This window comes from Falco punctatus (assembly GCF_963210335.1).
Source record: "Falco punctatus genome assembly, chromosome: 12".
Classification (NCBI taxonomy): domain Eukaryota; kingdom Metazoa; phylum Chordata; class Aves; order Falconiformes; family Falconidae; genus Falco; species Falco punctatus.
Window position 1 is genome coordinate 5426986 of NC_137592.1, and position 23978 is coordinate 5450963.

General features: G+C 41.2%; 1 protein-coding gene and 1 long non-coding RNA gene across 10 annotated transcripts in view; one reads left to right on the top strand and one right to left on the bottom strand.

The window, feature by feature from the left end:
• USP34 (ubiquitin specific peptidase 34) overlaps positions 1-20384 on the bottom strand; it is a 138097-nt gene extending 117713 nt beyond the window's left edge. For all 8 annotated transcript variants that reach the window (XM_080408192.1, XM_080408188.1, XM_080408187.1 and 5 more), the window contains exon 1: positions 19194-20384. In XM_080408192.1, coding sequence (XP_080264318.1) covers positions 19194-19236 — 43 coding nt within the window. In that variant the 5' untranslated portion in view covers positions 19237-20384. The remainder of the gene's footprint in view (positions 1-19193) is intronic.
• The window catches only part of LOC308071979, a 30495-nt gene continuing 6517 nt past the window's right edge, over positions 1-23978 (top strand). The window contains exons 1-2 of one of the 2 annotated variants that reach the window (XR_013931449.1): positions 1-19008; positions 21048-23414. This is a non-coding gene — a long non-coding RNA (uncharacterized lncRNA). Of the gene's footprint in view, positions 19009-20383; positions 23415-23978 lie in introns of both variants that reach the window. The other variant, XR_013931450.1, reaches the window with a different exon arrangement.

The window sequence follows — 23978 nt, forward strand, 5'->3', positions numbered from 1 at the left end:
GAAACAAAAACATAAACATATTAGCAGCAAAAAAAAGGCCTGTGCAACCACTTTATTTTGATTAGAAATTATCATTGACAGCATGCAAAATAAAAAATATATTTTGCAAATATATTTTCATATTGGAAACTGAAGTCATCAACAAAATCTACATACTTTTTGCTTGAGTAGAGGTAAGGTTTAGATGCAACTAACTTGAAAACAGAAACAGCACAGTATTCCTGAATACTGTTGTGAAATTAGCAATTGAGAACAGCCCCTTCTTCTAACCCTATTTTTATGAAATACTTTTTTATAAGCTTCACTGGGAACTACTGATCGAAGTGTGCTTTCAAATATGAACCTTCTTCAACAATTTTACTCATCAACCAGGCACTTCCCCTCTCTTCCTCCCAGATTTTAAAAGTCTGCATTTTGACATGACCATGAGATCTTAACTTCCTTTTCCTGACCAGATAATGGGGGGGGGGGGGGGGGGGGGGCGCGGAGGTGGGAGGAACAAACACAACATTATCACAAAACTGTCAAGAACAACATGCAGTGTAGTATAAAGCTATTTCTGACTAGCTAAGTTTATGATTATGACTTTCAAATATAGACATGTCTATACTGACATTGAACCATAATGAATCACCAATTGGCAAAATAATAAGCCTTACCACATTTATTACAGCTGGAAACCAGAACAGTTATGTACTAAATTCAAAACCCAAACACTTCCATGAGGTAATATTATCAATTGTCCCACTTTCATCTAAAAAAATCCTTATACACTCCAGCAAGCCAAACATCAGTAATAGTCCACATCTCCATTTACTCATCAAAGGATTATATATAAAGACAATGGATTCTGTCTACTGGCCACAAACCTTTCCCCAACTCTCAATACACAATTCCCTTTTCCTCCTTATTCGAAATTTCCATACACTTCTACATTTATCTAATTGCTACACAAATTGAGAATGCCAGCATTCCTTTTAAGCTGACCATTTCATTTATAGGAAAAGTAAGTATTCATTTCCACATTTCACATGAAATTTCAAGTATTACATGCTCACAAATCTACTTCACAAGCAAGCTTTGTAGGAAAGGTTCTCCAACAAAAGCAAGCTCTTCAGAATCCCTACCTCAACCTCTCTTCCAGCCTCAGCCTTGCAAGGTCCTAGATGATCTATCAATACAGGTTTCCGAAAACCAAAGCTAATGGAAGTCTGCTGGCACAGATCACAAAGTAAAGTTCAGAAGAACACCACTTCAGAGAATAATCACACAAAACAAATACTTATGACTTCTTCAAATTAATGACATTACATATGCACATACATATATATTTTCATATATATGCACATGTACAAATACAAAAATACGCAAAAAGCAACCTCTCAGTAGGATACCATTAAACTTTAAAAACTGGGTTTTTGTCTCACTCCTAGAAGGCTTTAAAGACCCCTACATAACACTGGACCAAGTACAAAACTGACAAGCAGACCAAAAGATGGGTATCACTTGATATTACTTTTTATTTTAAACACCACAGATTACCATGACACTTGACTCTCTTACGGCCAAAGCACAGTGCTGACGAAACCAGCAACTCTGTCAAACAATTAAGTCAAGCTTACCACAAAAGACAGATCCTGAACTACTAACAGCACCTAAAAAAAATTTTGCCCAGCATAAAAGATTTATAAAACCTTTGCTTTCCAAATTTTGTAAGCACTGTTTCATTAAGAGCAATTCCTTCAAACTTGACACAAAGACTTTTGACAATAATTTAGTAGCAACAAACCTACTTCTAACTTGTAGGATCTCACATACACATTTATAAAAATTCCTTCATCCCTACATTGCCCTACTTAAAACCCACACACTCTAACAAATAGGACAGTAACTCCTAACTTCCAGAGCAGCCTTTTTACTGCAATAGTTTGAAACACTCCCAGATTTCCCTCTATGAGATTAGGAAAAACTGAAGAACTGAAAGTTAAGTAAACTGGTCCCTTAAAAGCTACAATTTCCACGTAAAGAGTACAGAACATAGAAGTTAGGGGAATCCCAAAGCTTATGCTCCACGTCAAAAAAATAGGGAGGTTGCACTAGTTGGAGAAACCCCTTATTTTCGTGTTTATGCGTTCTACATCTCACACGTAGACCAACTTCAACTGGCCTTAGTTATTAATTATTGCTTATTAATATAGTGGCTACACACACAAATTTTCCTTTTGTTGTCTGTACCTAGAAATAGTATTGTTCTTGTTCCTGAAGATACTCAGGGAGGTCAAAAGAGGAGCAACCACACTGAGGCCGCACTTTTCCACTGAGCTGACCTAAGTCTCTGCAACCTCCAAAAGGGGTAGCAACACATATGGCTGGGCTTCTTCTATGGGACCTTAGTTGAGGCTCTCTCTTTTGCTCCTTAGCAGAAACTGTGTTTTTCAGTTCAGCTGATTTATGTCCTCACAACCAAAATTTAAATCTTAGGCTTTTGAGTTCCTGTCTTATTCTGGGTATCAACTTTGTGGATACTCTTGATTTACAGCACCTCTCTTTAGAGACGCATACAGCCTTAAGTACAGCAACAACTGGTTATGAAGCCTTTCTAATATTTTTTGAATTGAAAAAAGCACACACAGAAAAGCAATAGGAACAAATGCACTTATCATTCCTGCATGTTTGTTGACTTCAGTCAGTTCTGTAAGGACTCCCTTGCTGCATAGGATTTCACTTCCAACTGATGATGTGTGTGTCTCCTTTCAAACTAGTTTTCTTCTGTCTTGGACAGGCCAGTAGTTAAAACTGACTCATTCACTCGTAAATAAAGCAAGTCCTTTTATTTTCTCCCATGTTCGAGCATCCTGCATGCCTTAGATCCTCCTTCATCTGCTATCTCCCCGATCTCTCACACTCCCAGTGTTTCAAATCCAGCAGTAACAATCATGTCAAACTTTTTGAAAAACCTTTCCTGTGACAATCTTCCTTCTTGCAAATGGATTTGGTGGGTCACTTCCCCCTAGTTGCATGCCAAAGTCAGTGAATCTCACAGGATGCAATAAGGCATACTGTATGCTCTAAGAGCATCCAAAGCACAGTGTGCTCATGTGCTCTTATCAATAAGAATTGATAGTATGTGCTCCAGAGCTTTATAGCCAGTCATTCCATGATCTACTAGTATCTCTCTCAACAGTGGCACTCAATCCTAGGCTCAGCTCCTTTGCCTCCTGTCTCCAGTGGCTGGTTCTTTCACCAGGCACTCACAAGCCAGCAATGTCAGAAACGTCTTTCCTAATAGACTCCTGAGCTCTCTGGGCTCAGCCGTCTTCTCCTTAAGTTTGCTCAAGTAAATTTTTCTTCTCAGTTTAAGCCTCTTAGACCTTCTTGCCCTCCAGTCTTTCCTTTCCCCTCTTACTTTACACACACACAAACACCTTTGCCCTGTGCTAGATCCAATTTCAAAATCAATATAACTCAGTTCAAGACCACACTTCTAACGGCATCTGTAGCCAATGCATTGCGATGACCATTAGTGCTCCTGCAGGAACCCAGAGTGCCAGAGTGGGAGCTAAGCAAATCCAATTTAACAATCTAACCAAAAACTATCCATGTTTTTGTTGGCTTTGTAAGCCATTGAATACTCGGAGTAGCAGGCATGTAAGCAGAGTGGGGGCTGCGAAGGAAAGCGTGAGGAGCATGAGGCTGAGAGAAGTAAACACCTTTGTAGTGACTACAGAAGTAAAATTGCCCTGCCCCATCTGGAGTAACTTCAGACTAGTGCTGCTCCCCTACAGGCGAAGAAACTGAAGATACGGTTACTATTAGAGTAGGAGAAAAAAAAGAGGATGTTGAAGGCCTTAAACAGATCCATCCATGACAGAATTAGCCAGCAGAAAGAAGAAAGACTAGTATATAGGTAAATTCCAGCTAAACAGGTAGAAGATTAACTCTATCCCAACCAAAACCAGCATAATAATCAACAAATGCAATGTAGGAAATAGGGCCTTTCTGCATACTTGCAATCTCATTTCACTGGATCTTTGCAGGACAGTTTACGGATCTTTTTGTCACAGTAACCCCATATATGAAAGAGCCGAGCTGCTTAACAAAATGAAAGTAACAATTAATTGCTTGATTTTTTAGTATCTTCTAGTATTTAAGTTTGCAGATGTTCTTCAAAAAGCAGAAAAATAAGACAGACTTAGAATGTAATTGTATATTGAAGTAGCTGACAAGAAGCCAAAACACACTATGGTCAAAGTAAACATTTAAAACATTTCAGATAAAAGACTATTTCTTTGCTTTTTCACCAGTCTCCCATTTTACCTGGCTAGCTTTAAATGAAAACTTGGGTGATTTACCTAATCTTCCACAAAACGGTGATATGCTAAAAATGTATTATAGTACCAGAAACAACACTATCTCCCAAGCTACGGGAAAAAAAAAAACCACACACAACCACCTACTAATAAGGCTACTAAACCAAGAAAATTACAGAAGATGAAAAAAATATAAATCAACTGCAAAAGGAGGCAATATAATTTCAACTGTGAACAAACAAAGCTCAGTCATAAGTGCATTTTTAGCAAGAACTTCGGAGCTAGAGGAACAGACTGTAATTAGACCTCAAGGACAACTATCATGCTAGACTTGTGAGGAATATCTTGTACCCAAAGGTCACTTATCACACTAAGCACAAAATCAAATGGCAAGTAAAAATAATAATTTCTAGAAGTATACTTTCTCTGCTTTCAGAAACATAATATAGTAAAAAGTAAGTACTAGAAAACTCTTTAATATATAATTTCTACATATTCAAAACTGTAACAAGGTAGAGTTGCATGGAGATTCTGCTCCCTCCCCCTCCTCCCCCAAGCCTCATCTGGTATCAGCTTCTCATGGGAAACACTAGATCACTTTCAAAATGGACATTATTCTCAGAAATTGTTCCCTGATACAGACTAAATAGAGGTAACAAGAGCCAAACACTAAACGAAATAGTATTAGGGACAGTAATACTAATCTGAGAAGAAATATATACATAATCTGTGTAAGTACCATTGTTCACACTATTTTTTTATGAAGTTTTTTTTGTTTCTGATCAATAGTAAGTAAGATGATAGCCAGAGTTTAGCATCTCCCATTCCCTTTCTACTTTCATCTATCAGAATTGCTCCCTTTTTTATTATACAGAATTCATGATTGCCTTAGATTGATTCACCAGAGTTCTTCCAGACATTTACAAAGCCATCTCTGACAAGTATCTAACAGGACAGCATCAACTTGAAGTTCAACAGCCAGAGTTCAAGTGTCCAAGCTCCCCCACAACTTACCAGTGAAGAAAAAAAGCGCCTTCTTTCCACTCCTCAGCCTCCATAAAACAAAAGCGCCCCAAAACACTGACTAGATACACATAATCAAAGAGTGTTGAAACACTACTGTAGAATGTATTATCAAATAAAAAAGTTAAATCTTCAGTAATAGAAACTGGGTTCAAATGCCAGGTTAACATAGCAAAAAATCAGATCCGTACCCCAAAATACTGTTGTAGTAACGTTCTATAATCGTATGGTTAAGGTGCTTCTGAGTGGTTTTATGCTACCCTTTATGATACCAAGTTGCCGATGCCCTCATCGTACCACTACAGTACAGCAGTACAGCATTATGGGTAACTATACCTGCTTCTATCCCACAACACACCTGAATTAATTTGAAGTCTAAATCAAAATCCAAATTTCTTGTATTATAAATATTCCAACTTGGTAAATTTACTGCTTTCCTGCAAGCTTTTGACTACAAACATACAGATTAAAAAGCAAACATTACAGAGACAACAGAATAGCTTAAAGACAGGTATTAGCAACCCTTTTAAACTCTCATTTCCCTAGAAAAATGAACCATGATCACATTACTGGCTTCTGTCAGACACTTAAAAGCAATTTCAACAAATCTGACAAAGGTTTGCAAGTCTAAACAATACTGTATACTTTCAAATGGAAACACAGAAAGTACTCAGAAGAGTAAGGAAAAAGCAGTTATAACTGGTTCCGCAGCTATCCCCAAAATCAGTCATCTGCTGGTTATTCAGCACCTGCATAATTTCTTATAGCCGCCGTGATATCTAAAGAGCCTGAAGAGTTTTGTATCAGTATTCCAATGCATAGCATAGTTACACAACTAGGAGTAGAACAAGCCTTGGTATGTTCGTCAGCTATACAGCACTTTGAAGATACAACTTCACCAGAACAGGGCACATCAGCTGATCTTAGGTAATTTCCACCTTTATATATCTCCCCATTTCCCTGCAAACACCCCCAAGTTCTTGCTCTTTGAATCTCTACATTTCCCCTTCCATCCTATCTCCATCACCCTCTCCAGTAAACACCTATTTTCCTTTTACTATAATATGCTAATGCAGTCCAGAGCAAAACAGCAGAAGCTGACTCTGAAATGCTGTATGAAATTTAAGAACTGTCATCTTTCAAAAGTGATGCCATCCCAAAATTTTCAGCATGCTAGGTCATGATTGCTTTGGGTTAAAATGCCCCCTTTAGAATGGCCATAGACATCTACCTCAGCCAACAACTGTCCTTATTAAAAGCATTTGATGACTTTCACCTTCCCAAAGAGAACACGCCACAGCAACTGCTTCCAAGGAGAACAGTTCCACATTAAATTATTTTAAATGTGGCCAAATCTCAATTATCAGTTCATAATTTACCCAGAACGCTGGAGTTGGTTCTACCCAGAACTACCCAGCTGAATTATAATCTAAATAAACTCTTAGACATACCGTCACAAACACAAAATACAACTGTGCTATTTCATTTAGCAGTTCAGGTCCAGAAGCAAGACTGCAACTTTCAGACAAAGCAAAGCTTAAGTTATTATGCCATGTAAACTTTCACTGCTCCCAGTTAGCCAGAAGTTTCAATGTTTACAAATACTGAATCCATGCATACTATCTAGTGGCAGAAATTTGATCTGGACTAGGTGGGAATGTAAAATACACAATTCAGCTTGGGTTATGCCGACAGCAGAACAAACAGCAGCATCACATCCAGCACAGCAGCATGGATACAGAGAAGCATAAGACTACCCAAGAAACATTTCAGGAGCAGAATGAGCTTCTATCAGTTAAATACTGTGTAACACAGGTATGCCTTTTTTGATCAAACACTTGTAGGAAATGGTGTAAGATCAGCTTGTGAATGGAATAAAACGGGCCAAACCGCATATTGCTCTGGCATTGCTGGCCCAAGAAGACCCAGCAGAAACCTCAGTATTGTCCTTTTCAACCCCCCAGCTTCTGAAAGGGCTTGCTGACCTTCGCACCGCACAAAGCCTGCTCAAGATCGGTATGATGTCCAGGCCATTGCATTGCCATGGAAGCCTGAGCAAAAGTACTGCCAGGCTGCTGCTCCACCACAGGTGAGCCTGGGTCCAGCAGGGTTTATCAGCTCAGTTCCAAAGTTACTCATGACTAACAGAAGGCATCTATGAAAAGATCTATGCCTTCTGCTAACTTGGCATTTTCAGCAGCAAAAATATTGCAGTCCTCCCTCTCCAGGGAAAGGCAAGTTACATATTACTAAGTAAAACCACCTATAATGCACTTTCAAAGCATTTGTGCCATTTGCTGGAGTTAAAATAAATAAAATAGTAGTAGTCTTATTTCAGAGTCCTATTTTAACTCAGTACTGTAAATCATCTTTGACTCCAAGATAAGACATCACAATTCTGGGAAGACTTTGTTTTCAACTTTTATATAAAGTTATTTTTCCTCTTTTAATTAAAAAAAAAAAGGCTCAATTTAAGCAGTATTTCCATACAATCAAGTCTGCTTGACACCACCAAAACTTACACTAGATGCAGAGAGTCAGGCTGCCCATCATAATATTTTGACAACAGCCACTACAAGTTTCTTAAGGAATCAATTCAGGATTGGACAAGCACTGCATAAAACCAGAATTTCCTAGCACGCCTCTAATTACCCCAAGGTAAATTTAAAAGCTAGGGCTGACACTGTCAATGCCACAACTATTGCTCTGACAAAGGATTGCTTACCTTCAGTTTAAAATAAAGATTACTTGCATTCTTTCCTTGTAATAATGTATTACCTTCAAAAATAATATATCACTGCTCGAATGACACTGATTTTGAACGATTTTTCTTTAAATACTCCAGCTCTGAACTTTATTTTAAACTATTACTTTAAGGTGAAAACATAGAACTTAAAGTTTATCGAACGGTTTTGTAAGTAGAACAAAGATTTAATTGCATGAACAAGGATCCAAAAGCTAAAGAGGTGTTCTATTAGTCTTAATTAAAAGTAGCAAGGAATGCAAAAATTTAAATACGTACTCCAGTAAGCATTCTACTTTCAAGAGAGAACCTTGCAAATTAGTTCAGCTGTACTACTTGGCACATTATGAATCAGTTACAGAAAACAACAGCTTTACCCCCACAACCACAAAGAAAAGGTCCACGACTAAGCCACCACAGCCTGTAAGAAGCAACAGATTACCAGCAGATTTACAACAAAAGCACCTAATGACGGCTCCAGGTTTTAGGGACAAAATCCAAGAGAGGAAATATTATTAATTTATTTCTTACAAAGTATATTTGAGCGTGCTTAAACAAGGAGGTAAGATAGATGAATGGGCAATGGGTCATTATACTAAATGGAGCTCCAGTCAGTTTGTTGAAAGCCCAAGAAGAGCTTGCTGAGCATCTGAACTCCAAGACATTATTTGTTTTCATCAACACAGATGCAAGCAACCCTCATTCAAAAAGGAGAATAAAATATTGAGAAAGGATAGGCAAGCAGCAAAGTTGCACTCTCTCTCTACTTTCAAACATATGAAACAATCTGTATTTAATAATTCACTGAAAAATATGGTGTATTCAGTAACTTATTGGCCAAAGCATATTTTTTTTTTCCTCACAGCTAGCCAGCTGATAGAAATAAGGCATGGTTGAAAGCAATGTCTACGGTTTATAGAAGCATCTCCAAGACTGCATTAAAGTTTCACGATAAGCACACACACACATCAGAAAACATATTTACACATGTTGTTTTGATATAAACAAATATTTTGCAAGTCACACACAAGTCAATAGCTGTAACTATGGCTAAACAAAATGTACAAATACAACTTATTTTGGAAAGATTCAAACTGGCACTGATGTTAAGACTTAATGAGTTACCAAGACAGTGCTGAAAACTGATCTCAAATTTGATCAAATTGATCACACTGTATCTACTTTAAATATTACATCAGCAGATAAAGCATTAAGACTTACGACCTGAAATACTTGGTGGTAAAATTTTAATTTCAAAGATTACGGAAAAAAAATAGCTCAGAGAAAAACCCAAACAAACCACTTAGTTCAAGCATAAGCAAACTACCAATAGTTATCCTTAACCGTGAAAGAAGTCAAAGAAGTCAGACATTGGCCAATGCAGCAAAGAATTTACTGCATTGACCATCCTTAAACCAAACAAAAGAACGTAATTTTGTCAAGTTTTTGAGCTCATGCTCCCCAATGCTATCCTATACTAGTACCAAGAAGTAAGAAACAAAAGTTCAGACTCCTGTATCAACTGATGACTGTGAACCTAGAGTGTAATTCCACAATACACCTCCTGTCTGAAACACCAGGTGACTGAAAAGAGTGACATAAGCTGTAGTATGTAAATCTCTCACAGAAAAACCATTTCCCAAATTCCCCAGTAGACTTTTATATTCTGGCCCTTCTACAGCTTTGCTGGAGTTGTCCTCCATTGCAAACATGCCATTGTCCATTGCCAGCACCGTTTGTAGCTTCTGTGAGCAGTAGTAGTACAGAAGTAAAAGCACTCTCTGTTTTGTTCAGAGAGTTTACAATGAAAACTGATGATGAGATTTGCAAAAAGCAGAGACTACTGGCAGAAAACAACTCTGAAAAATACTACGTTTCCAATTCACACATACTTTAAAAACTAATTTCACAACTGGTGAAAACAAAGGGAGTTGTATTGTAACTTATGAATAATTTAATAGTTACATATCACAAATTAATAAACAGGCAACTGACCACTTCCTGAAAATGAAATTAAGCTCTCATTAAAAATTATCAAATCCTCTCAAAATTACTTGAGAAACACAACAGAGATAAAGACAATGAGTGTTGCACAACACCCCATAAAGCACACACACCAATATCATGCAATTTGTACACTTTTTGTACCCATGATTTCTTACAGAAGACCATGTAAGAAGCCAACAGATGACCTTCTCAAGAAAAATCCCCTTGCAGCATAAAAAGCAGGACTTCTACTCTTCTAAGTGTAGAGAAATAAGTCATGTTTTCAAGGCACTAGTTTTGCACAAAATAAGAAATTAAAAATTAGGCACTGGAAGAACGCAGGGTGGGGGGACAAGGGGCAGGGTGAACACAGATGGACAGGGACCACCCTATCTTTTCAAGGCTTGCAGAAAGCTCCAGTGCTTCAGTTAATCTTCATGAACCTGCCAAAAAGCAACTACAAGAAATTATCCTTGCCTGCTCATTAGCACAGCAGATATGGAAGTAGCACATTCTCAGCTATTAAGGAATCTATGCAGTACTTAAGAGCAGTACATATAGCCTTCCAGCTAGCATATTTAAGACCACAGTACCTTGCTTTGCTTTAGTTTTCATCCTAAAGTTTTCCCTCTTTCTGTATACAGTTACATAGATTAAAAACTCTCAAGTGGCAGTCAGTTAATAAAATGGTGCAATGAACTGGAGACTTCCGCAGTCTAGCATGAAAAAGAGGCAAAATAAGTTTTGCCATTCGCTTCCCAGATGGGAACTGATGAACTGCATGGATGCCGATCCAGATATTGCGCGTCCATTGTCACTTCTTTTTGAAGTCTTATTTACAGTACCTTCTACAAATTAGTTAAATAAAGGTCAACACCCAAAGGCGCCTTTTCCAGAAGGACTTCTTCTGACAAGTTTCAACTTATTCAACCAGTTGTTCCAGCATTAAATCTCCCAGAGGAATTCTATGCATATGCACATAGCTGTAATGCATTTCCACGAGACTTCCTCATGAAGTTCACCTATCACCATACATGTTTGATCTGGAAAATTCCAAAAGTAAAACTGTGTAAAACTACAAACGAGCTGGGTATTTTTACCAAGTGTTAAGGAAACCACAGAGATCCTCACTGTTGTATGTCCATGTTTAGCATCCAGACTGCAAACCAATTGCCATAAAAGAAAAGGAAGAAAGTGAGAATGGCTTCTCACCTCTTCACATATTAGATTCTAGAAATTGCTGATTTGCTACACAAAATGGAAAAAAATTACCCCATCATATGCTTAAACAACAGAAATTAAATGGCCACAACTACGTTTAACTGCAGCATACAATAGTGTAAGCAGCACCAAGTAATCATGACAACCACTTGCTCCAAAAGATGGTAAGATGATTTTTCACATTGTCCCAGCATCATGATAACTTTAAAGGCATAGCTTCATCTGCAAAAAAATCCTTACTTATTAGCTACCTGAGCTGGTAAAACTAACAGAAGAGCTACATTTTAAAAAGGAATTTATTTGGGTTGGTTTTTTTTAAGTAGTACATCATAAAAGCCATTCTATACAGAAAACCTTCCTCTCACTAAGAAACTCTCTTCTGTACAGTGGGAGACTTAACAGGACTTGTTGGAAACACCAAGACACCAATGTAGCACTGCTATCATCCACAGGCAACTTCTGACTGCGGTATATTTCTCATCTTTTCTGAATCAGACCTGAAAGTCATCAAGAGAATACTGGAACAAAAAAAATCTATTATGGAAGCCTGTTAAAGGAAACGGCAATGTGAAGACACAGAGCTGTACATACAGCAACTCTGAAGAATTAAGCAGGGTGGAGAACAGAGGGAAAGAAAGAAAGCATTTGGGTAAGCAGAACGGAAACTGAGAAATGGAAAAAATCACGAGCACAGAAAAACAACTTTGAAAGCTAACAGAAGAGTTGCAAGAAAGATGAGGTACGGGATAAGAGTAAGAATATTATCAAGTATTCAGATGAAACTAAATACTCAAAGAAGAAAATACAAGAAATAAAAGGAACGAGGACGTAAACACTGCTTTCCTTTTCCAATCTCTAAAATGCCAAATTGCAGACGGCTCATCACTTGTCCACAGAACATGATTCCAGGAAGCAAGATCTGCTTTTCTGACTCAATGTTACTTGAACACAGGAAGACAGAAGCAAAATGCAGTAACATGGAGAAATCAAAGTAGCAAGGAACTAAAAGCCACAAAGTGAAAAGTTGATATTAACAATAAAGAAATATATTTTACTGTTTAACATGGAAGAAAAATAAGGAAAAAGGACTTCTACGAATTAAAAGAAAAGGTGAGGCTCACAATTCCCTGAAGCCATTCATGTCCCTCTATGGAAGACAAAACCATTAGTCCTCCAAAAGCCAAGTTATCGCCTCCAAGGCAGGCAGAGGAAAACAGGGCCAGCATCTGCTCTCCAAGGTACTGCCCCTTCAACTGCAGCATGAAATTTCTACCCAAGCATCCTCTTACCAACAATGCCCCAGTATGCTCCACATCATCTGAGCATCTAAGGACAGTTATAACGGCTAGTCTCTCCCAGGAACTGACACTGGTAACATCCAGGGTAGCCTAAAACACATCATCTTGGACATGTCTTTGCTATTACTTGGGGCTTCCGTAACTTGAAAACTACCCTTACAGAGGAAAAGCCATACAGCACCAAAAGGTATGGAGGGGAAGGGAAATCTAACAGCAAGTTTTCCTGCAGAGGAAATTAGATGACTTCAAGCTCTACACTAGTCAAATATATTTTTTTAAAAAAAGTCATATAGAGCAAGGGGTATTTTTCTTTCTTTCTTGATTTTCCTTGAAGTTTTTCACATAACTAAGCAGGAACGTAACTCTGGAGTAGCAGGCCCCTTACTAGGAAGGCGAGAGCAGCTTCAGCATAAAATCTGAGAATCTCTTCTATGAATAAAGGAACAACTTTTCTTAATATTATTTACATATGGTAAGAAACATAAGGATGTTTGCCTCCATGGCTTTCCTAAACTTTAAGGATATTGTAACAAGTACTTATCCAACAGAATATCTCCCTGTATACAAAGGAAAAGATCTCAGTAAATACATGTTAATGGTCCATAACTTACAACAAAACTCAGCAGAATGGGATTTATGTAACTAATCTTCAGCATCAGTGATCAAGCAGCTTGAGCAATGAGAAAGAACCAGTCCTCAGCAGCCTCAACAGGAAAAGGTTCAGGACAAAATCATTTTTGATCACATCAAATAGCATGAACCAAAATCATTGTACAAAACAAAAGCCGAAATATCGTTCTAAAAATAGAAGCCTTTTAGCTATTAAAGTCACTGAATTTTTCCTTCAACTACTTTACAAACAACAGGTTAAAAACAACTTTATTATACTATCACCTGCCCTTTTACTTTATAGAAAGTTCACAATTAGAAATGTTACAAGTTCCTCCTTCAATTTTTTTAGAAGGAGGTTAGCACTTCACCACAGTCCATGATAACTGCAGTTTGGCAATACTGCTGTAAAGGAAAAGTTATTTTCATTTTCCTTTAAGTCCGGCAGCTCATCCCCTTAAAAAGGGTCAAAACCAAAAGTAAACATGAAACAGTGGCTGCATCGAAATGTTATAAATAATTGAGCTTTTTTTCTTCAACAGGAGACAGTAAAGATTTAGATTAGTGTAATAAAGTTGGCCAGTTACCCCAATAACTCTACAGAGTCTCTGCAGAGGTTCTGAACATGGAAATATCAAGTAAATGGAAAGAAAATATGAATCTTTTAAAAACGCAAATAAAATAAATTTAAAAAAGTCATGCAACAGAGACAACTGCTTACTTTTGCACAAGAGGAACCATCAGTCAAATGAAACACTAGATCCACACAAAACTCTAGGGGTAGTGAAATAATCAATACTGAAGCTTACAGGCAACCATTGAAAAAGTGACAGCAGCTCTTGTAGACCAAGTGATGCTAGTTATGCAATATTTGTAATAAACTTATTATAACATATACTCAGTATCTAAAACAATACATGAACATTCACAGCATAAAATATTCAACCTCTCCAGCTCCCAAAGACCAAAACTTAATGCTGCAATGTTCTGGAATACTTCAATTTCTTACCTATCTCAAGGTAAACAGAGCCTCGCTCAACCTCCAGATCTACTCTCTTTGTACTTCCTAAATGCCAGAAAGCCAAGCCAAGCATCTTCAACATCCAAATTCAGGGCTATCCTGAAGCTATGCAAACAGTAAACCACTCCAGTATCTCAAGTGTTTTATGAACCTGATCATACTGGCAGCAGTTCTGTAGGCCAGCTGACAGTGATAATGGGCAGAAAAAGACAGTATTAGTCTACATCCACCTCCTGTGCTTGAGTAAACGGCATGGATTTTGTTTTGGGATTGGGTTGGGGTTTTTTATGTTTTGCTAAAGGTTTATGAGAAAACATAATGAGAAAAATGGCCCACAAGTTTGTGTGATAGAATAATTCCTAGAAGTGTCTATTCACTAATGTGAACTGATTTTACCAGGTTTCAGAGCTGCTAGGGAAAAAAAAAAATGGACTAAAGAGGCAATCATTGAAGAAAGCGAAGCAGAATGCTGGGAAGAAAACAAACTTAGTTCCCAGAAACCAAGAGCTGGGAATAAACTTGGCCTACCAAAGCTACCTAAAATCATGATTGCCACTGTATAGTAAAATCTATTTCTCCATTTTAAATTTCTTTTAATTACTTTTACATAAACCAACCCAAACAACAAGAACAAAACAAACCTAAATAATCTACAGAGTTTTAAGTCAACACACATCAATACCCATTGCAGTCCCAAAGGGAAGTCGCTTAGGCAACCAAGCCCAGCCAGGCTCTCTGGGGCATGCCACAGCCAGGACTACAAGCACAGCTGACTCAGGACCAGTCTGAAAACTAGATTTCCACTTTAAGCTAAGCAGCAGCACTCCCAGGCACACAACAATCTCACACTCCCAACACTTCCATGGAGCATCAAGTATTTCACATTCAAGCGAAGCCAAGTGCCCAGTGATAGCACGATTCTACAGGTAGCTCAAACTATTACTATGACTTCAGGTGTGACACAGCAACCTTCAGAACTGTGGTGTAAGAGACTTGAGACATAAAAATCCATCTTTCATGTTACACTTCTGTATTTCCTGGCTTACTTTAGGGTTAAGACTATCTGGACTATCTGCACAGTGCCTAGCAAAACAGAACTGTCCTGATCAGGGCCTCTGGACAGCACAGCAATGTAAATATTACTAAAGAACAAATGAAATTCAATATAATCCCTCCTAGACTGACAAGAACTGGCATGCAAAGAAACCAAAGAACATACAGTGTGTTGATATCAGGGTTCATTTTGGGATACAGAATACTGTAAATTAACAGAAAAGCATATTATGTCCCCCATGCATATTTCCTGTAAAAAGCATGTACATTTAAATAAGCCCCTATAATTAACACCATGAGAATCTGTTCTTAAGTCTTTTGTAAATATGTGCCCTTATCTTAAAAAGTAAACAATTGTGTCTTCCTTTTTTTTTTTTTTTTCCTTCTCTTTCTATTTAAGGCTACTAAAAATGTTTACATCGTGGAACACTAATTCAGCAATCAGACCAGACTTTTTATAGCCTTTACTCTTATTAAACCCCTGCCTGGAAAAATATAAGTGGTGCTAACGTACCTAGAGCACTCAATGAGAAATGAGACTGTTTAAGTGAACAACAGATTGTCTTGCAATGCAAAAACTGCTCTAAAGCCTGGGCACTTCATAGAGGAATTTGTGTTTTACTGAGTTCCTGGATGAAATCGTAACTCGAACCTACTACTTCTTCTCAGGAAATAACTTCAAGATCGGGGAATTTACTAGGTTTCATACTTAAATCAAATGCTGACCATAAAGATGCTGCAAGACTACAGTTACCAACATTGCTGCTTCTGTCCACAAAACAGTGGCTCCTTCTCATTCTTAAGCACAGCAATGAAGCTTTGTGTTATATACATACACATGCACACACGTGTCCATACAAACCTTTGCCCAAAAAGTAAGTTTTTCAAACTACAGGTTTCCAGTCCCACAAGATCTCAGACAGCCCTTATGAGTGCCACAGAAGCAGGCTCACTGAGTACCTGTTACAGATCAGGCCTAAGGACCTGGGAGTCTTGTAGCAAGCTCTAGCAAGACATAATCCTGGGCCTACACAAAGGTCACTGCTAGAAAAAAGCTCCAGCTCTGCACATTGTTGTGGGATGCAGAATACTGTAGCAGTTTACAGTGGGACAAATATGCTTATAATAAAAATATGCCTGGCTGTTTGCAGAATTGTTACGTTCCATCCTTCTGTCATCCATAAATAGGTAACTTCTTCTGAAGAAAACCAGAGCTTCCCACGTGTTCTTTCCAAAGCAATACGGTAAGAGTTGCCACTCTTTGTTGCGTTCACTAAGTGACCTGTCATACAATTGATACCAAATAATTATTTTGTAAACATTACGGTAAATGAAGACAAAGGGCAATATGTGTTTCATGTAAAAATGTTTAGTTTAGCAGGAAATTTCTAAACCAAACTAGATTATATTTCCTGGACCCTTTTCAAAACACTGTTTCAGTAGTTTCAGTGAAGAGGCAATCCTAAATGCTCAGCGGGCAGAAAAGGAAACTGCTGGCAGTCTCTGGCTCACACATTTTGGGCATGACCTCATTCTTTACTACCACTTTTCATTTTTGCTGCACTGTTTTTAAAAACCAAGGCTTGATGTGATTTTTGTACATTACCTTTATTTATTACTTTAAAAATACAAAGAACACAACTTGATGTTATAAAAGAAAGTGTCCGCCCCTTACAACTCGTTCTCATACAGCAAGAAGGTAGGTGGCACACACAATGCACCATCAAATATGCCTTCGTATCCAAACACACATGCAGAATAGTTAGGTTTATTTGAAGTGTGCTTGTTTCTCTAAATGGAAGGCCAAAGCTAGTGTTACCTGACCAACATTTTTGGAAGTGAACTATGCAGCCATGGTAGTGCATAATTTTCCTAATAAACCTGACTTAAAAAGCCAAATTTCCTTTTCCTAAATAGCAGATTTCTACCTTAAGTTACATAGAACCATTAAATTATCCATACCCTAGTTATATATTAAAAAAAAAAAAAAAAAGCAATTTATAGCGATTTAAGATATTGCTTTATCTGTAAGGGAATATCTATCCACCTAAAACCCAATTACCTTAAAACGGTTCTAAAAATAAATTCATACTGGAATTCAAGAGATTTCTTGAAATAACAAATTTAACATTACAGCTTTTTTCTATCTGATCATATCTATCTTGATCAAGTTTAAACTATTATTTATCAATCCATCAAAAGAAAGTGAAGTTATCTCTTCCAACAAACAGTTGTCATCAGTATACCATTGAGTTTAGTCTTGTTTTGAGCCTACTGTTTAAATAAGCATTCAGTCTATAATACCAACATATTCCCAACCTCTCCCGTTGAGGCGGATAAGATATACATACTAAATCAAGTAAACATCACAATTGTTCGAAACAAGATATTGGAATTATAAGCTTAGCCAAACTTGGCAAACAATTTTAACAACCCAACAGTTCTCTGACGTTAACCTTTTAATCTGATTTATTCCAGCCTCAGACTGTCCTGAAAGTTATTTCTACACACACACATTTTTACTTTTCAAATAAAATGCTGGCCATCACTGAATATCGTATTTCCCAGCAAGCAAGAGGCCAGCATTCAACTACTGTAGTATCTGCTCATGTATCTCGTGAAGGAACAACCACCACATATAACTGGGCCTCACAAGAGTTAAGAATAAGAAAACTCTGTATCCAAATCCTGTTCTAGGAAGCATTCTGTGCCTCACTTTAGTGGAACGCGATTTGCCTCTAAGCAGGCTGCAGTGAGCAACCAGGAAAAACGTTTAGGATTTGAGATAGCTAAACTTCCCGCTAATCACAAACTTCAGCTGATGAGCTCGTTAAATTCCCCAGATCTCTACAAATCATGGGGTTTTAGGCTTTGTTCCCGAAGCGGTGCAGGGAGACGAGCCTCCGAGGCTGGGAAGGTACCCTGCTTGCCATGGAGAACGGAGAGCAGGTTCCGAGGGATACACGAGGCCTACCGCGGAGGGGAACAGGGGATTTCGAGCCCAAAATGAAGACCGATCTCCGCGGCACCGGGGAGCATACCTGCTCTATTAACCCTCCGACCCTCCCGGCTGTTTAGCTAACACTTGTAAAGAGGAAAAACTTCGGAAGCGAGCAAGAGACCACCCCCGAGCAGAAACACCCGGGAGCTCCTTCCCCCCCCCTCCGCCGGCAGCCCGGCCCTCGCAAAGCCGAGCCAGGCTCCTTTAGGCGCCGGTTCCCTCACAGCCAGGCAGTCGCTTCGGAAATATAGGTACCCGAAAACCACCTCCACCGCGTCCCTCCCCCCCCCGCACCCCACACCGCGGACGGGCGAGGGGGGAGGGGGGAGGCAGGATCACTCCGAGTCGCCTTGTCTGCTGCTTAAAAGGGACCCAGCCCAGGCCCGGCCTCCAGCTGCTCAGCAGCCACCGGAGCAGCGCCCAGGCACCTCCTCAGCCGAGCGGGGAGCCTGCTAGGCCCCGCTGCGGCTTCCCGGGGATGCAGGGCGCCAAGCGGGCTCCTCATGCCAACGGCAGGGTCACGTCCCCGCCCGGCCCCACACGCAGACACCCGGGGGGCAGGCGGGAAAGGCCGGGGCCGAGGGGGGGGAGCCCTGCGAAAGGCCCGGCGGGGACAGCCCCTCGGCGCACCCTCCCCAGGCCGCAAGTCGCCCGGCCCCGGCACGGAGAGGAGAGAAGGGGGGGGGAAGGAAGCCGCAGAGCGGGGCAGGCTCTCCCTCGATGGCCACCCCGCAGGCAGAGAGGTAACCCCGCGCCCAGGAGGCCCGAGCCAGGCGGCGAGCAGGGAGAGCCGAGGGGCGGGTGGGGGGGTAAGGAAGGCGACGAAGCGGGGTTATAACCCAGCCCGTGTAGAGGAGGGTACGTGGGGTCCCGGCCCGGGGCGAGGAGTGTTGGGGGGAGGGTAGCGGGGGAGGGCGGCCGCACTTACTCTCATTTAACACCTCCAGCAGCTCGGCGCAGCTCTCACACATTGTTCATTAACAGCAGCAGCCGCCGCCGCCGCCTCCTCCCGACCATTGATTGATCCACTCGGTGCTGCTGATTGATGATTGATGGGGGCCGGGGCGGGGGTCAGCCGGGGGGGAGGGGAAGGAGGGGGCGGGAAGGAATGGGAAGAGAAGGTGGGGGGGGAGAGGCAGGGGCCGGTCCGGGATCCGGGGGAGGGGGGGGATGGGGCGGTTGAGCAATGCAAATGAGCCTGTGGCGGCGGCGGTAGCGGCGGCGGCGGGGAGGAGAAGCCGAGTCACTCACTGGCTCCCAGTGACTCCACGCGCCGCCATTTTGCTGAGGGGGAAGGAGGAGGAGGGGACGGGAGCGAGGGGGGACAGGGCGCTCGGGCTCAGCTCGGCAGTTTCCGACCAGGCAGGAGGCGACGGTGGCCGAGTCCCTCCCCCCTTCCCTTTCGCCCCGCCTTCCCACCCCGGGCCGAGCGGCGGGCTGCCGAGCCGGGAGGAGGAGGAAGGGGGCGGGCCGGACGCCGGGGCCGGGAGGGTAAAATGGCGGCGGCGGCGGCTCGGCGCGTGCCCGGGGTAGGGCGGGAAGCGCGTTTCCCTGCCCTCTTCCCGCCTCCCGCCAGCAACGCGCACACGCCGCGGTGACAGGGACAGAGGAGCGGCCTCCCCCGCTTAAAGCGAGCGGCGGCCGCCGGAGGCCTACCCTGGCCCGCCCCCTCAGCTGCTCTGTGGCCGTGCGGCCCTCGCCTCTTCCCGGGCCGCCGGAGGACGCATGCCGGGGCAGGCTCGGCCGGCTCTGCGCTGCGCGCTGCTCCCTCGTTATTATTTACTGTGACTGCAAACGCTGGCCGAGCGGGAACCGCGCTGCGAGAGGCGGGCGGGCGGCGGCGGCGGCCCTGTGGGCCCTCCCGCCTGCAGGGAGCGCCTGGCGGGCCGGGCACGCCGCGCAGCGAGGCAGCGCCCTGAGCCGGGGCGGGCGTTCAGGGCTCCGGCCGCCGGCCATCTCCTTCCCGCCCAGCGCCGGCTGAGGGGAGCGGCGGCCGGAGCCCAGGCACCTGCCCGGCCCGCCCTCGCTGAAGTACCGCGGGAGCGGTTTATGGCGATTTTTTTTTTTTTTTTTAATCTCCTATACTTTTCGACGCTGTTCTTCTTTCCTCTTGGATAGCGATTTCTTCAGCATAATAAATGTCCAATGGCAAGCATGGCCTCTGTGAATAACTAGAAATACCACATTCTGTGGCTATGCGTCCAGGAGCCTACCTCTTCAAACATAAAAACTTTAAAGTTCCATAATTCATACTGATTGCAACTACCACTTCAGTTAACTCCGTGACGGGTGCGGTTGGAGCAGGGTCCCGGCCCCCCCGAGGACGAGCGTGCAGGCACACGGCAGATTGCCGCACAAGAAACCCCCTTTTTTCCCCACCTCTCAGCCCCGCACAGGGACACGCTCCTGCTCCCAGGATCACGGATCACACGCGGGAGCGGGGATGCTTTTTCCCCCCCGGAGTAGGCGCCTCTCTCCTACTGTGTTTTGTATTTCTGTAGTACCACCCAGTGGTAAACTCGTGTATTATTCTGAATGCCTCCAGTTTAGCGACTTGTACCTAGGATTAAGAAAACAAATCTATTAATGGCCGCAATGCAGATGCAATATAGTTTAGTAGAAAGTAAAATAAATCACAAAAGTTCCAGATTAAGGGGAAAAGAAAGGAAAGCTGTTTCAAGTTCTTCAGTGGCTGACTTAAGAGTTAAAAAAGCAACTGCATTTCTGCAATGACATCAGACCTATATTTTGCATTTTTCCATTTATGTGCGTATTTATACAGGCTGATACCACCACTGGTGGTTGTATACATAACCTCCCACTCAAGCACAGAGAATGCGCTCCTCCTAACAGTCCTCAAAGCATCCGTCTGATAAGCTAAGACAAAGAACTCCACTTGCTGCTTAGAAGAAGAGACAAGTTACTGTAAACAACAGACCTAGTCTCAGCTACAACTACTACTGTGGAAGCCAGGACTATACGAGAACAATCTTTCACCCAGACTTCTTGTCACTACTTGTTTTTGAAATACTTTCCAAGTTAGTGTTATCAACAAGAATAGCTTTTCTTAATAAAATTCTAAATATTCCCTGCTGAAATTTCCACTTATTAAACCAATACAGAAAATAAACTTTGAGAGTCTACACAAGACACAGGTTCCTTGTTGTCTGTCCCTTGAATTCACATTTTATGTCAATCCAAGTATCTTTCAAACAGGATTCCTGAGAATAAGAAAGAATACCAATACGAGAGACAGGAGGAAGACTGCGACTAAACTAAAAACTTCCCTGAAACTTTTTACTGATCTTTCTTGTTATATGTAACTTAATTCCTGACATAGTCTTTTCTAAATAATCTCCTTTCTATTGACAGACAGAAATCTAACCACTACTAACTAGTTGTTAAACTAGCTAGCTTAAGAACTAAGCCTCCACACTGCTGTGGTGGCTTAGTTATTAAACTGACACAGATGTACTGGATCCTGTAAGGCCTTTTTTGTGTGGTCTCAGCTAGATAGCCTAAAAACTTGTAAAATGGAAGTATAAAAGTAGTCTAGAAAAATACAGTATCACATTCTGCTCATGTCTGAATTAAGGTACCAATCATCTTTCTTTTCTATGGCACTGCTTTCAAAACTTGAGATCTGTCAAAGGTGGATCAGAGGCTTTTATGTAACGTGTATACATACTGTTATTTTTCACTTGATGTTGTGCTATCTTACCTTCTATGTGTCTAAGAGTATTTCAGTTATCCTTTTGTATGCCATTTTTACCACAGCTTTCATGACTTGTCTTTGCAATATGCCATATGCTCTTTTCCAAATCGTGTCAGTCTTCATTTGCTGGAATACCCTTTACTTCTTACCATTATCAAAACTGGAGTTACTGAAGTTGGAAGCCAGAGCTGCACAAAGAGAAGCTTAGAAAGCATCTTAATTTTGTCACACCAAACTAATATAAACCCTGCATCTTCAAAAGAAGTCATGCTTATTTGCTTCCTTAACCTTTAACATTGTAGCACAACAGGTATTCCTGCTAGCACGGAATCTATCAGTGGTTATACAAGTGAGGTGTCTGGAAAAACACCAGAAAGGTTGTGGGGTGGTTTTTTTTTTGGTAGAAAGCATAGTTCTACAGTCTGCATAATCCGATCTCAATTTGCACTTTCCCCCTCTTCCTTCCTTATACAGGCCTTGCGGTAAATTTTATAACAGAACCAAAATTAACTGCGAAAACATCTCAAAACATTGTTTTTCTGACAAACTGCCTCTTTGATCTGATTGCAGCGTCACATAAACACCAGAGTCAGCACAAGGAAGGGGCCTTTGGCATGGTATCACATGCCAAGTTCAATGAATACAACAGAAGAGTATAGGTGACCTTGAGTCACTCCTGCTTTTGTGCAGACTGGAGTATTGCCAGCCAAAGTCTTTATACTGCACACAGGAATCTTTTCTTTTTTAATAGAGATGGAATTGTGTTTGTTGCGGGGTTTTTTTTGTTTGTTCTTAAATTTAATGTTAGCTTCTAAGCAGGAGTGACAAAGAGCTATAACTGGTCCCATTACAGTGATCATCAGCCTCCCACTCTTCTAGGCGCTGTTTTTCCCTTGACCTTTGTTGTCTCCTCACATGCCATCCTTGCAAGGTGGTTTTCTTTAAGGTCAAGATGGAGTTAACCATTCACCAAAAGAAAACCAAACCAAACACAACCGCTCTGAAGGGGATTAGGAGTTGAGGTAGTAAGATCAATCACTGCCCCTCTTCCTTCTTCGGGACACTGCAGCCTCTCCTTGCCTGCCTCATACTTTATATTTTCAAGCTTTCGTTTTCTGTATGAATACTTACAGTTGCTCATTGGACCTCAAAATAGTAACTGTGGAATGTGGAAGATTGAACTGAAACCTTTTCTTTTTTAACATTAATCATGTCAACTCCTTTAACCAGAGGGATTCATCTGATGTGGGATGACTGAATTATCTTGTTTGAGCTTTGTTGCTCTGCTGAAAGTTCCCATCCCTGTAGCAATGACAGCCAAATGGACTGCACATTTACTCCTCTACTGCCACAACTTATAATGAAAGGTCAACTGCCAGTGATGTCGTCAGCAGATGCTAAGAGGAGATGGGAGCTGCAACTGCTAGAAAGCAAGTAATTTCTGCTATACAGAGGATAGCGTCAAGAAGGTGAATTCCATCCAGTCCAGCGTATTTGTGACCTCTGGTCTGGAATGATACTGGACGTGGTTGGAATCCCTTGCCTAGGATATCCTTAATTTTGCTAAAGGAAGCAAGTCTCTGCCTGTAAAATGTGAAGTTACCAAGGAAACTGGGCCGGAGCACAACAGAATCAGTTTACATTTACACACTCTTAAGTTTCAGCACTTGACTTTTGTTGCTCTGTTAACATTTTAACACTTTGTAACACGGTTCATATCTAACTAGACTTTCTTATCACAGCACCCTGTGAAGACAAACTCGATTGGTTTGACTTACGCTAAGCATTAAGCAAATACACTCAAAATAGCCCTGTCTATTAGGCCAAAAACACATCATGTAAGAATAAATAATGCTCACTATACCACCAAACTACGTTAAACAGTTTGCTCCAAAATGAGCTAACTGGCTGCTCAGCATTTTAGTAGGAAGACAGTCTGCATTCTGATAAACATTATCAGCTGTTGGGTATGGCAAGGATCACACAGTACAGCCAGAG